The 15,060-nt window shown below is 38.9% G+C and overlaps 1 protein-coding gene across 3 annotated transcripts in view; it reads right to left on the reverse strand.

Annotated features, from left to right (window-relative positions):
* Positions 1 to 9,819, reverse strand: part of nup210 (nucleoporin 210) — a 29,473-nt gene extending 19,654 nt beyond the window's left edge. Inside the window, exons 1-12 of one of the 3 annotated variants that reach the window (XM_053643434.1) lie at positions 9,585 to 9,819; positions 9,045 to 9,274; positions 8,468 to 8,604; positions 8,249 to 8,380; positions 5,449 to 5,545; positions 5,118 to 5,268; positions 3,501 to 3,633; positions 3,258 to 3,416; positions 2,168 to 2,236; positions 1,191 to 1,297; positions 886 to 1,026; positions 648 to 785 (exon numbers count right to left, since the gene is read on the reverse strand). In XM_053643434.1, the coding sequence (XP_053499409.1) occupies positions 648 to 785; positions 886 to 1,026; positions 1,191 to 1,297; positions 2,168 to 2,236; positions 3,258 to 3,416; positions 3,501 to 3,633; positions 5,118 to 5,268; positions 5,449 to 5,545; positions 8,249 to 8,380; positions 8,468 to 8,604; positions 9,045 to 9,211 (1,431 nt within the window). In that variant the 5' untranslated portion in view covers positions 9,212 to 9,274; positions 9,585 to 9,819. Of the gene's footprint in view, positions 1 to 647; positions 786 to 885; positions 1,027 to 1,190; positions 1,298 to 2,167; positions 2,237 to 3,257; positions 3,417 to 3,500; positions 3,634 to 5,117; positions 5,269 to 5,448; positions 5,546 to 8,248; positions 8,381 to 8,467; positions 8,605 to 9,044; positions 9,523 to 9,584 lie in introns of those variants that run through there. The other 2 variants (XM_053643436.1, XM_053643435.1) reach the window with 2 other exon arrangements.
* Between the last annotated feature and the right edge of the window lie 5,241 nt (positions 9,820 to 15,060).

A 15,060-nucleotide genomic window follows, 5' to 3' on the forward strand; every position in this document is an offset into this window, starting at 1 on the left:
TAACATTCATGTAGAAGATCTAGTTAATCGAAATCCATCTATACAAGTTATCACAAATAGCAAAAATGGATCATTTAAAACTTAAGAATGGCTACAGAACTTTCCATTTTAATATTACTTCTTTTTTTTTACTATTGTTAATTTTTAAAATATATTTTAATATTACAAATTATTCAGTTAATTTTTTCCAAATATCAAGACCTGCATAAACATAAGTACATGTACACATTTATTTAAAACAATAGTGTTCGTGCTATCAGACGTAACAGAATTTAAAACTTGCAAACATTATACAATACATATAATTGTTTTTATTTTTATTTTTTTTATTGTCAAATTTTTTCCATCTAATAAATCTGATTTCTTTATTCATTCGTACTTCTTACACGTTTTGTATGATTTTAAATGTTTCATTATTGTTCCTACAGTCGAGTTCTTGCTATTATTTTTATAATGAATGATTCTTTTGATAAATAGGAATAAACAAACAATAAAATGTGAGTAAATAAGAATAATTCTTAAATCCTATCTGAAAGGTGAAAAAAAAAAAAAAGATTTTATAAATTGATGTTAAATCTATATTTTATTTAATGCGTTACATGAAGAATAAAGTTAAATAAAGATTGTCGGCGAAGTTCAGAACGCACCTTGATGGTGTACTGATACGCTCCTTCTTTCGGTTGCCATGGGAACGTGAGGATGGAGGGATTGAGGATGATGGGGTTGTAGATTTCGACGTCCTGTTCGTTCCTCACCGGGACAGGAAGTGCGTGTTCGGTTCCTCTCTGATCACAGGAGATGAAAAGAGCGGATAAGAACACGATAGATAACTCCTTAAAACACACACACACACACACACACACACACACACACACACACACACACCTGATCGACGACGGCCCTCAGCATCCCCTCGATGACCGTCTGTCCGTTCTTCAGCGCTTTCACGCGGTGGTACGATCCGTTCAGGGACGACTCCAGAACCACGAAGAACTCTTTAGGGAAGGTGGGTTCTATCCGGATGTTCTGTTAGAACACCACGTGTGTAAAAATAACAAAAATCTTACAGATAAAAGTAGCTCAGTGGGTCTGTAACATCTGTGTTAGGTACAAGTAAAGAATCCAAACAATCGTTCCTCTAAAACCACAGCAAGCGAGGGTGCCGATATATATTCACAATTTTAACTTACATCCGATAGATAAATCTTGTTGCTGGACTTGTCGAACACTTCAATGAAGATCTCGTAGGTTCTCCCGGTCTCCAGAACCCAGCGTTCTCCGGGGTTTATCTTAAACACTTATGCAAAACAACAACAACAACAACAACACAAATTATACTACTACTAATAATAATAATAATAATTTTAAAAAGCTAAATCAGAATGTAAATGTTTTAATTAGCATATTATAGTAATAATAAGAGAAAGAAGACGAAAAAAGGAAGAATAAAAAAACATTTAATTTCAAGAAGTAAAGAATAATAAATTAAAGATTATTTAAAAAAAATTTAGACTTTGAAATGAGATTACTGAACTGAGATAATATATTATTCACGTGATTAAATACAGTTTTTCTTTTCCCTCAAAATATTAAATTAAACATTATATATTAATATTTGTGTAATATTACGAGTAATATTATGTGACTCAATTTTTTAATTAAAAAAAAGTCTTCTAAACGAATAAAAGTTGAAGTGCAGTATGTGATTTAAACTTTCATTTTGAAAATCTAAAAAATTACATACCAAGAGTTGAAATTTGGAATATCACATAAAAATTTAAGATGCTTAAAAATATATATATACACATTTTATTTTTTACAATTTTACATTTACAAAACTTTCTTAAATTCATGTTAGAATAAACGGATGTTGAAATTTTAAACAAAGGAATATCAAATTTCGTTTCACACAGGATCACAGCTGAAAATAAAATGTGATACACCTAAATCATTTAAATACTAATTCTTTTTTTTATTTCAAATGCATTTATACAAATCATTTATTTAAAAAAAAAATCGAGGCAGAGAAATCCAGATGTCAACTTCAGGAACTCTTTGTGCGGTTTTCTGGCACAAGGTGAATTCCATAAACAATAAAAAGCTGATTTGAACAGTAGAGTGTGTGTTAATCTATAAATGAAGAAAGTAAGGAGAGCGCCGTACTGACCGAGGTACCCGGGTTCCACTACGTACAGCGTGCTGTTTGGAAGCCGGGACGCTCCCTTCATCCCCAGAGCTCAACACTGAGTTAAGGTGCGGTCAACGAGTCTCATTAACACCTAAACACCGTGTTCGGGAAATCGTCTCAACGATCGTTAACTAAAGCCACAGAGAAATGAGCTGCAAATGAAATAAAGCCACTTTACATCAGCAATCAGTTGAACTATTTAAAAAACAAAAATAGCAGTTAAAATTTCTAATCTCAAAACACACACCTATAAACAAATAATACTTAATAATAAGTCATTTAATTAAAAAAAATAAAATGTTTAAAAAAAAAAGTTAAAGTAATTTTTCAGGATTGAAACAAAGACTTTCTTAGCAAATTACCCATTAAATATATTTGTGGGCGGGGCTACACGTGAGCTCAGTTAGTGATGTCACAAAATAAAATAACTGTGGCGCGATCAAGGACGACACCCTGCTTAGCTACCTAGCTAGCTAGCTTAAGTAATGCTAGCCAGGAACTGATGGACGTCGTCATGGTAACGTAAAGAGAATATAAATCGAGACTTTGAAATCCCGGTCATGTGACTAACGTGCGCTAGTTAGCCAACGGGCTAGCTAGGCTAGCTAACATTAGTGATATCAAGCTATTAGGAATGGCAATGAAATTCCAAATTTGCATATTCATGTATATTCATAGCTCCTTACGTTTGTACTAAGGATAAAGGTGTGCTGAGGTTATAAAAAACGAATTATGCTACAAAAATTATTTTTAATTTATTTTTTTGTTTATACTCTAGCTCGCTGGTCGTCACGCCCTTCTTCAGCTAATCACAAGGACAGCGCTGAGCTGAAGAGAACCCGAACGTCATTGTGAGTGAGCTGTTACCATGGAAACGACAGGAATTATGTTCTAGGAAAATGTTCCGTACGTTAATCGATAAGAAAGTGTACGTGCAAGCTGTTATAGCGACACGTTCACGTGTCGAATGACGCATCTGCCGTTTTCATAGGCCGGAAATAATAACTGGCGTATTTCTGAGTGAACTCATGCAGTGCGTGTAAAAGCGTGTGTGTGGAGTGAAGGATACTCTTGTGATCCAGGACGATGTTGGTTTGCCCGTGCTGAAGGGCGAGGACCGTGGAGGTTCCGGGATCGAGCTCGGCCACCGCAGAATACGAATCTCCTCCAGGAGCGACGATGCTGTTCTTCAGCTGGAGCTCGTACTGGTCACACGGCATGGAGAGGTCTGAGACACGAACCAAACCTCATCAGACATCATCAAACATCACCAAGGCCTTCAAACACACCGCTTCGTCTCTATAACACAGACCTGTGATCTTTCCTTGACGGATTTTCTGCACCTTGTACTTGATGGAGGTTCTGGCGAGCAGGTAGACGTCGTAGGCGGGACTCAGGAGGATGTTCTCCAGAATCAGCAGTTGCACCTCAGCAGCTCCAACATGCTGTAGAACACAGGGGAACATCAGAGGAACATCATCCAGCTATTTATTGCACTGTTGCAAAGTCAAGTGTATTTATTTGCAATACAAACATACACTGACCTGCAGAGTTTAAACAATTATTAAAAAGGAATAAAATAAATAGCTGTCCTTATGCAGCCTTCTGCGTATCATAAAAGGAATTCTATTCCTCAAATACTATTTATATTTCTATAATATTTAAATATTCAAAGGCAAAAAAATGTTTCAGGAAAAAGGATCAAAATAAACGTATGTCACTCTGGGCTTTATTTATTTATTTTCTTATTTCTATGTGTTTTTTTTTTTTTATTATCCATCAGGTTGCAAATGGAATATGAAAAAAAATATAATCATCTTACCAAAAAAAAAAAGTGATATTAAATTGATTTTTATTGAATTTGTTTTGCTTCCTGTGGCTGAACCTCACTGTGTGTAGGAGGCTTAAATTAAAATAAATTTTAAAAAAATAAATAAAAAGTAAAAACATGTTTTAAATGTAATTAAAAACATAGCTCTACTGCTAATTATTGTTGAGTTAACGAGGAGGCAGACTCATTAATATTCATTACAGACTCATTAATATTCATTGTTGAGTCACTGATGGTTGTTCCAGACACAACAATATTAACTATACACTTACCATTCATTACAGACTCATTAATATTCATTGCAGACTCATTAATATTCATTGTTGAGTCACTGATGGTCGTTCCAGACGCAACAATATTAACTATACACTTACTATTCGTTACAGACTCATTAATATTCATTACAGACTCATTAATATTCATTGCTGAGTCACTGATGGTTGATCCAGACACAACAATATTAACTATACACTTACTATTCATTACAGACTCATTAATATTCATTACAGACTCATTAATATTCATTGTTGAGTCACTGATGGTTGTTCCAGACACAACAATATTAACTATACACTTACCATTCATTACAGACTCATTAATATTCATTACAGACTCATTAATAGTCATTAAAGGCACATTAATAGTCACAGCCTATTCAACAATATTCATTGCATAAGCATTAATATTCATTATAGGCTCATTAATATTCATTATAGGCGCATTAATATTCACTGCAGATCCTACAATATTCATTACAGACACATCCTTACTCATTGTTGATTCAGTGATGGTCATTACAGACTCAATATTAACTTATTAATATTCATTACAGAAGTATTAATACTCATTAACAGTCACTATAGGTTCAAGGATACTAGTTATAAACCAAGATTAATATTCAATATTGAATTAGTATTCAAATTAATGCGCTTTAACTGAGAAATTTTGGATTCAATTATTGTTTGCTTAAAAAGCATCTTAAATTCGACATTAACAAACTGTTTATTGTCGGTTACTGAATGAAGAAATAACGCAGATCCAGCTCTACCGGATTAGATCTTTTTACTGAATTAGATCTTGGAGAGGGAAAGCGTGTACCGTGTACAGAGGCTCCTGGATTTTAGCTTTCAGTTTCGCGTGGCCAGTTTTAATCCCAGACACCAGGATGATATCTCCCTGCTTCCCGACTCGCTCCATCTCCGAGATGTGCACCGGCGGCGTGTAGGTCGACTCGGAGAACTTCAGAACTCTGAGGGGACAAAACCCCGTTCACATTAGCGGCTATTAAGTAAATAATAAACACTGTGTGAGATCATGGGCTCGTCTTCTGTTTTATTCCACTTTCAACTAAACAACAACATCTGGAGCACGAAGATGAAGATTTGAGTTAATGAGTGTGTGTGTGTGTGTGTGTGTGTGTGTGTGTTACCGTAACGAGCTGTAAGTATCGGGGAACGTGGCCGTCTCTGTGCCCTTCACGAGGCTCCAGTCGAACACCAGACCAGCCAGCGTACTGAACGTGTTTCCTGCACAAACACCAAATATAAAACAACTAAAAACAAAAACACGCAGAACACACACAGCCGAGAGAAGGATTTCACTCCAGGGCCGAGAGATAAGACAAAACGACAGAATAACCACGGTCTCATTCACAACACTCATCACCGTTATACTGGTTATTATTCATCAATAACTCATTCAACTAATTATAGATAAACTGATGTATAACAAACACATTAGGGTTTTTTTTTTTTTTTATATCTGAAATGTCTGAATGTACCAAAAAAAAAAACATACAAATGTAATAAAAATATTTCACCTGAAAAGATCTATTTAATAAAATAACATTTAAAAATGTAATAAAAACAAAATGAAAAAAAAGTTTTATATATATATATATATATATCACTGAAAAGTCAGAAGTTCTCTAAGTTTACAATTTTAAAAAAATTAAGAACAAAATTAAAATCAGCAGCTGCTTCCAACCGGTTTGTAATTATTTAAAATTATATTTTAAAATGTAATAAAACGATATTAAAAAGTAGGGAAAAAAAATAATGTACTGAAAGAGAATTATTTTTATTTTACAATTAATTATAAGACCAGCAGCTGCTTCAAAATTATTTTCTAAAATTATTTAAACAAACGTTTAGAAACGTAATAAAAACGTAAACAACACAGAACATTTATTTCTCAGTGAAAAAAACATGAAGTTTATGATTTTAAAAAATTAAGCACACAATGTTAAGACCAGCAGCTGCGTCTAGTCGGTTTGCAATAAATTTTAAAACATATATATAGTTAATAAAAAAAGGTTGTTAAAATTCCACTGGAAATGACAAATTTATATTGATTTTTATATTTATTGCTTCTATATACTCATCACTGAGAAAAATATAGATGTCTAATGAAAAGATATCATATCTATAATATCTCAGAAAGGTGGACTGGGATATTATCCATCACAAATGTTTATAATATTGTTATTGACATCATCATCATCATCATCATCACATCGTCCAGTTCATCTTCTTCATCATCATCATCATCACTTACTCTCACTTCACATCAAACCTCTTAAAACATTCCTCTCCTTATTTTATTTCCTGAACACAATCACGTCTTAAGCCAAAATAAGTAAAAGTGCTAATGCACATGGACACACACACACACACACACACACACACACACACCAGACTGGCTAAACAGGTAGGAGTGTGTGTATGTGATTGTTTGCAGTAATGCCTGTGGGTTTGTTAGTGTTGTTTTAAGCAGAGTAATGAGTTTTTGTTCTCTCTCACACACACACACACACACACACACACACACCCTGTCTCTGAACAGCAGTGTAGTAAATCCAAATCATACAGCTCATTGATCACTGCCGAATCACACAAAAGCTCACACACACACCTTGAGGCTTCAGCTAAAGAACACTCGCTTCAGGTCAGACTTTTACACACGCCTCCCTTCGATCACTGGGTGACGTGATAGTATAATAAGGACACTGTGATGAATCACATCCTCATGCACGCTTGTGAGATCTCATTGTTAGACGTGTGTTTACTAAAGCAAGTCCATTTGAAGCTGAGAAAAGCGGGAAAATCTATCTATCAGAGGCAGTGCAGAAACAGCGGGTATATCCAATACGACAATCTGGACTGTCCTGAAAAAGAAAGAAACCCCTGGGGTACTGAGGAACAGACACTGAACGGGTCGGACGAGGGAAAACAACAACAGATGATGGCAGAAACATTGTGAGAGCTGTGAAGAGAAACCCAAAAACAACAGACGGTGACATCAACGACCTCCACAGGACAGGGTGAAGGTCTCACAATCCAACGCTCAGAGAAGACTTCGAGAGCAGAAATATAGAGGACACACCACAAGATGGAAACCGCTCATCAGCAGTGAGAATCAGAAACCCAGACTGGAATTCACAAAGAAATACAGAGATGATCCACAAACGTTCTGGAACCGAGAAGAACCTCTACCAAAGTGACAGAAACACCAAAGTGTGGAGAAAGAAAGGATCTGCTCATGATCCAGAACACACAAGCTCATCTGTGAAACATGGTGGACGTAGTGTCATGGCTTGGGCTTGCATGGCTGCTTCTGGAACATTCTCACTGATCTTTATTGATGATGAACTCATGATGGAGCAGCAGAATGAATTCAGAAGTCTACAGGAACATCCTGTCTGATAATTTACAGAGAAACGCATCCGAATGAATCAGGAGGAACTTCATCATGCAGCGAGACAACGATCCAAAACACACTTCCACCTCAACACAGGACTTCATCAGGGGGAAAGTGGAAGGTTCTAGACTGGACAAGTCCATCACCAGACCTTCACCCAACTGATCAGCATCTCACCTCCTGAAGAGGAGACTGAAGGGAGAACCCCCCCGAAACAAACAACTACTGAAAGAAGCTGCAGGAGAAACCTGGAGAAGCTTCACAGAAGAAGAAACCAGCAGTTTGGCGTCAGTGAGTCGTAGGATTGATGCAGTTACTGCGAGTAAAGGAAACGTAACCGAACATGACCTGTTATTCACTTCAAGACTGATCTGTTCCGATACTTTTGCTCGTCTCATTTCCATCTTTTGATCTCAAACCCAGATGTCTTTTGTGTACAGCACAAACTAATGAATTGGCCTCGCTGTTACGCTGAATACTGTCTATTTCTCAGTTGTTTGTGCGTGTGTGTAAAAGTTTGTGCCCCCCACCCTCTGAATCCAGCGCATGGATCATCAGCTCCAGGGGCGAGTCCTCCAGGTGGAGCTCCCGTGTGGTGGAGACAATCTGAATCTCGCTGATGACGTCCACGATGGCGTCGCAGCGTAACACCTGCCCCGTCACTGAAACACACCGGAGCGTTTTAAGAATAAATAAATAAATAACCAAACAAACAATCTATACTTTAGTAGAGACTCGTGTTTGCTCACCGACGTCCTCGGCTAGAATAATACTGGTGAGGCGCGACAGCTGAGTGGAGCGAGCCTGAAGCACGGCTCTCTGAGAACACTGACGCTCGTCCACGTCTATGGACTCGACACTCGCCACCTCGGGTCTGTTCGACGACCTGCACGCGCACACAAAACCAGACAAATAATCAATGTGTTGCCGTTCTAGTAAAATAGTTATAGTACAGAGTGACGGGGCGGTGTGATGAGGCTACAGCAAGATCCTATTCATATAGAAGAAACAAAATGGCGGTTTCACTATGTTTATCACTTTATATAACTTGACAGCGTATGTGTCTGTATTTCATATATCAGGGGGTGATCAGTGTTTCAGTGACACAGGAAGTGAGGTGTGACACGCAGTCGCCCACAGGATCACGAAACCAGTCAGTATTTCCTCACGTCGCAGGTTTCAGGTGTGTTCAGAGAACATTAAATAAACATGGAGGTGATACAGGGGACTAGACCGAGCTTTTGTCTTTTCTGCTGTGTGTGTGTGTTTTTAATTATTAATGATTCCACACAATTGTTCATGAAGTGTACGTCACTTCCTCTTTACCATCTGTAGCAGCCTTCAGTGGCCTCCAGAGTGAAGTTGATCTTGGTGCTCCTGGCCAGAGGGAGCAGGACTTTGGGGATGTTGAGTTTAGCAGCCTGGCTATGAGAAAAGCAACCGGAAGTCAGGAGCAGCAGCAGGAACACACACCGGAACCTGAGTCCTTCCATCAGGGTTCCGTTTCATTCACTTCAGGCTGAGGAGGAGGAATAATTCAGCTCCACTTCACTGATCTACAACAGAGATAGAGGAGAGATATTTTTAAATTGATAAATAAATCTATAAATAAATAAACACACAAAAAGCGGGAGTGAAAAACACTAAAATATCACTGTGACCCCCAGCGCGCGCAGCTCGTGCAGCCTCGGCATGACTTTTAACGGTCACTCACGCGCTCTCTCTCGCGCGCGCTGCATAACGTTCACATATTCACCTCAGCGCGTGATCACTGAACTACACACACACTTAACTACCCAAAAGGCCGAGTTTAATTATCTAGTTAATATTACTAACACACACACACACACACACACACTCACTCACTCTCACTTCTTCACCACTGCAGTCGCGTGGAAATACCCGCCATCGCGTTGCTTTGCCCACCACAAAACGCGGATGCGGTGTATTCTGGGAAATGTAGGCCGCCATTCAAACCTCCACTGCATCCCAAAATGGCGCCTACTGCCTTAATAATGTATAAAACAAGCAGCCCGTGCGCCCTATATAGTGCACTAGATGACCTATACAACGCGATTTGGTATTTATAGAGATTTGAAAGACTTCCGCTTCCCTGCCTTAAAGGCACAGAGTCGTATTTATTGAACTTTATTTGAAAGTTTTTTTTTTTATTATTTGAAACTTTCTCTTTCCGTTCACTGAGGGCAAATATTTTATTTATTTACTTTCTGTTTCTGTCATTTATGAATGTCGCAATCATGTAGAGATATTTATAACTCTACACGCAAACAGGTGTGATTCTTAAACTGCTGTTCGAAATTAGGGGGGGGGGGATAAATAATATTTAATTAAATTCTCTATTGTCATTTTTGAATAAATTATTTTTTTAAAAATAAACTAAAATAGTTTAATCATCAAGGCATGCATTGTGTTGAGGTTCATAAATGTTCCTTCACTGTCACGAGATCGAATAGTGTACGTTAATATATTATTAATAATAAAATATATATATATATTTTTATAAAATAATTATATCAGATTCAAAAATTTGTATCTTCCTGGATGTGATATATATATATTCTGTAATAAATTGTTAACTACACCAGCTGCTGTGTAAAGCACTTTGGAAATGTTTAAACATATTTAACGTAATACTGTATATTATGATTATGATTATGAGTCTTTATTAATCACATATACATACGCACAGTGAAATCCTGTTCTTCACATACCCCAGCCTGTCAGGAAACCGGGGTCAGAGCGCAGGGTCAGCCATGATACAGCGCCCCCTGGAGCAGAGAGGGTTAAGGGCCTTGCTCAAGGGCCCAACAGTGGCATCTTGGCAGTGCTGGGGATTGAACCCCCGACCTTCTGATCAGTAACCCAGAGCCTTAGTCTAAGTATATACTGTCTCTAAAACAGCTATGATAGACACCGTGTGCCTTTTGAAAGAAATGCAGACACGGTGACGCAACCGAGGACTGAGTACGTTCAGATCTGTTCGGTTTCAAATTCCCCCAAAGTTCTACATCACCGCAGTCAGTAACTGTCTTTCCAAAAAGTCTTTTTCGATGGTGACGGAGCTGGATGCTGACAAAAATCATCACAAATTCATCTTTTTAGATGAGGCAGGCTTCAACCTGGCCAAGACCGTGGGTGCGTCTCATTTCTTATTTGCGCATCCTTGTTTCCTTTCCTTGCGTCTTAGCTCCACCCCATTAGGATGCGAGGGAAGGATTCAAGGATGAGATGTGAGGAGCGAGGAAGCGAGGCAAGTCGAATGCAGTATCCTCGCTCTCTCGGGCGTCTCTTCGACGCGACGTCACTTAATGTTGAGTGTGCTCAGATGGCTGACGTCGCTGCCCTTCAGGGACCTGCCGGACTGTTGTTGGAGTTTGGTTGATAACAACATTCTTAATGAAGCAAAATGCACTGAAATGTCTGAGTTATTCAACAATGAATTCATGAACGGCACATAAATTATCACATCTTTTGCGCAGCTTTCATATATCCAAACATGCAAGGATGGATTCATTACAATACTTATTGTAAGCATATTATTAGGAGGGGAATTTATCCTGTGCATGCGTCAGGTTTTTCAACAAGAAACACTTCCTGTGTAATCATCCAAGGAGGAGAGCTCGGAATTTCACTGTCCAGCGAGCAAGCATCCAAGCACCTGGACAACGTGGGGTATACATCACCATGTGTGTGGCGATATCGGAAGATGTAGTGGGACGCAGATCTCGTCTTGGATCATATATGCAGCTCTCATTGTAACCTTCCTCGATGAGCTAAATCACGCCTGTAGAACTGGTGGTGTGACCGACTGTACTGTACGTACGTCACTGTATGGGATAACTCCAGCTTCCATCATGCTCAGATGGTGTTTCCCACCCTGCATTTCCCCCCACACTCTCCTTTCCTTCCCCCGATTGAGGAACTTTTCTCCACATGGAGGTGGAAGGTATATGATCGGCGTCCTCACGAACAAGTCGCCCTTCTCCAGGCCATGGATGACACACACAATGACATCACTTCAGCCGGCGTGAGGCCTGGATTCGTCATGCCCGAAGATTCTTCCCAAGAAGTTTGGCTAAAGAAAACACACATCCATTGTGATGTGGATGAGAACCTGTGGCCAAATCCACAAGACAGGGTTGATGGAAATATAGAAGTACAGTAAGCCAGGGGTTCCCAAACTTTTCCAGGGCAAAGCCCCCAAATAGCATTAACATTTGACCGAGGCCCCCCTTTTGCAAGATGTCTTTAAAACACATTAAAAATACAGACTTCTGAATACATCCCCCTTTTTTTTATTAATAATTACATCTTACATCTTTACATTACATTAGGAATTGATTGTGTGTGTGTGTGTGTGTGTGTGTGGTTGTCTGAGAGTGAGAAAGAGGAAACATACTAGTGGAAGGGATGGACACACCAAATTGTTGCGGCCCCCCGGGCGCCCCCTGGCGGCCCTCAAGGGGGCTGCGGCGCCCCTTTGGAAAATCACTGCAGTAAGCAACGCTTTGTTTTGCTTTTCACAGTAATCCAGGCAAGGAACACGGAAGATGTTTTACTGTACTGCAGTTTTTATCATTTTCTTTTGTAGCTTATTATTTTTGCTTTGATTCAAAGAAACATATGTTGTGATTGGATGGTATTTCATAAATAAAACCAATACATTTGTTCATTAATTCCACCGTGTCTGTAGTATTCTCTCTACTAGTCCCTTTACAGTGGTGTATTTACGTGTACCATAATGAATCATACATCACATATTTTGTACTACAGTATTTAATGATTGTACGAACAAAGAACTGTAAAGAACGGAATAGGTGTGTGTGTGTGTGTGTGTGTGTTTGAGTGAACATGGACCTCATGGATGAGTGAACGTCGGTGTGGGTGTGTACATGTGTGTGAGAAAGTGTGTGTGTGTGTACATGTGTGTGAGAAACTGTGTGTGTGTGTGTGTAAGGTGATGTAAGAAGTTGGAAAGCATTGAAATGAGTTCAGTGAAGTGCTTGTGACTCAGAAGGACTTGACGTAAGAACTGACCTCATGGATGAGGAGCTGGAGCAGGGGGATGAATAATTTATACCCGTTTCTTATTTCCCACAAATCTGACTCAGACCCGTTCAAATCCAAACAAATGACACAAAAAAATACGATGACATAAACTGATAAGAAATCACAGTTTCAGTAGTGCTCATTTCAGGTTTCGGATTTTTTTTTTCCCCTTTCAGGACCTTCCTTCATATTATTTAATAAATTATACCGAAAAATATGGAACTCAGATATTCAGATTGTCCAGTCGAACAATTACAGAAATGAACCTCTAACAAAAAATAAATCAATAAAAATCAATCTCATAACAACATCTTAACACATATTTGGCAAACCTACAGTGCTTTGCATAAGTAACTCCCCCCCCCACCCACACACACACACACTTTTCCACTGAAATGGATTTAACTAACACAATATGTCTAACCTGTGAAAGTGCAAAATATATTTTATTGTGACCCCAATTTGACTCTAGGTCCTTCTCTGCGAGTTCTGTGAGATTGAAGAGCAATTCAAGAGATCTGCACTCAGTCGAGCCTTTCCAGTACGCCTAGGGTTGTTATTCTGTTAGGAAGTAAAGATCAGCCCCCAAGGTACTGCACACGCACGGAAGTTTTCTTCAAGGATTGCTCTGTATTTGGCTCCATCCATCTCCCCCTCAATACTACCCAGTTTGTCTGCTGAAATGGAAAGCATTGCCTCAACGTGATGCAACCACCACCGTGCTTCACAGTGGGGGCGATGTTCTTAGGGTGTTGAGTAATGAAGGGTTTGTTCCAAGACCAACATCTGATTTATTTATTTATTTATATCTCGTCAAACCGCAGAATCTTCTTTGGCACGTGTTTCCCGAGCCTCCACGTTATCCCGTATTACGGGATATCTTGTGTAGATTCATGACGTTTAAGTAATTCCAATGAAGTCCATTTCAGTTCCGGCTTGTAACGCTGGAGAAGAAGGAGAAGAACATAAAAACACAGATTCTAGAAGATTGCGTTGAGAAGATTTGCATTAAAGAAGCTCTTCCTGAGACACAACACACAGGACACAGCTCCTGAACTTCACCAAGCCTCCCTGGAGCTACAGTCGTAGTTTTGCGGTCAGATGAAAACACACTTCAGGCCATGAAGAGAGCTGAATACAGATTAAAGCTCCCGAATCTGCTGTAAAAACCCGGAGGTGATGCTTTCAGTGATGCTTTGAGGCTGTTGAGGACTTTGTAAATTCTCCTATACAGTAAGTACCAGGATATTGGAATTCAACGCCTAGTTGCCTCTGCCAGGAGGTTAAGACGTCGCCATTGATGGAGCTTTTAACAAGAAGCTTTTACTTTGCGTGGGCGTGATCTCAGACCTTTAAGGGTTAACAAACATTTACACGAGCAACATGGAATTCCCCAAAAGGTTCTTTGGATCGTTAAGGGTTTATAGCTTCCACAAAAGAGTTCGACTTGGAATCACTTCTGAAAAGGAAAGTTCTCCAGTTATCCCTTTGGATGGTACCGTTAAACGTTTCTTTCATGTAACACAGTATAGAACACTTTTACGAGGGCTTTATCCAAAAAAAAAAAAAAAATCCTTAAAGAACCATTGAAGAACCTTTTTTTTTAGTAAGGGTGTACCAAGAACTAAGAGCGTTCTGTCACTGCAGTGACACCGTATTGGTTGTGTAAATGTAAAAAGGGTTCTTTAAGGGTTCCATGGATAAATAAGGCCTCCACATAGGTTTCTACCCTGTGTTACAGTATGAAAACACTGTTGTAGAGTTCTACATAGAACCTTTAAGGGTTCCTGCAGAGGGACAACCCCTCTACAAACTAGTAGTGTTTCCTATAAGAGATGATTCCAAGAAGAACCCCTTTGTCAGTGCTACTGTATGATCTCTTAATTAATCCCATAAGGAACCTTTGATTCGAAGAACTCTTTGATCTAAGAGCGCACCAAGTTAGAATGTTTCGCCACAGCCGTGACACTGTGTGAAGTAAATATCTTCAACCGTTTGAAGTAAAAAAGGGTTCTTCAGTAGGATTGGATAAACAAGGCCTCCTCAAAGGGTTCTACTGCTGTAGAGTTCTACTGAGGGACGGCCGAGGAGAACCCTTGGAGAACTCTTTGTTCGAATGTGTTGGTTGTGTAAGTGTGCGATCATTTGATCAGTGACGTGAGAGCAACAGGATTTGTTGTAGAAGTTCTTCTACATTTTTACGTTTTGTCTGCGAGTCGTCTGTTTCTAAAGATGTGTTGTAATGTTTATGTGCGGATCCGGTTAAAAAGTC

Source organism: Ictalurus furcatus, chromosome 15, assembly GCF_023375685.1.
Source record: "Ictalurus furcatus strain D&B chromosome 15, Billie_1.0, whole genome shotgun sequence".
In the NCBI taxonomy this organism is placed as follows: domain Eukaryota; kingdom Metazoa; phylum Chordata; class Actinopteri; order Siluriformes; family Ictaluridae; genus Ictalurus; species Ictalurus furcatus.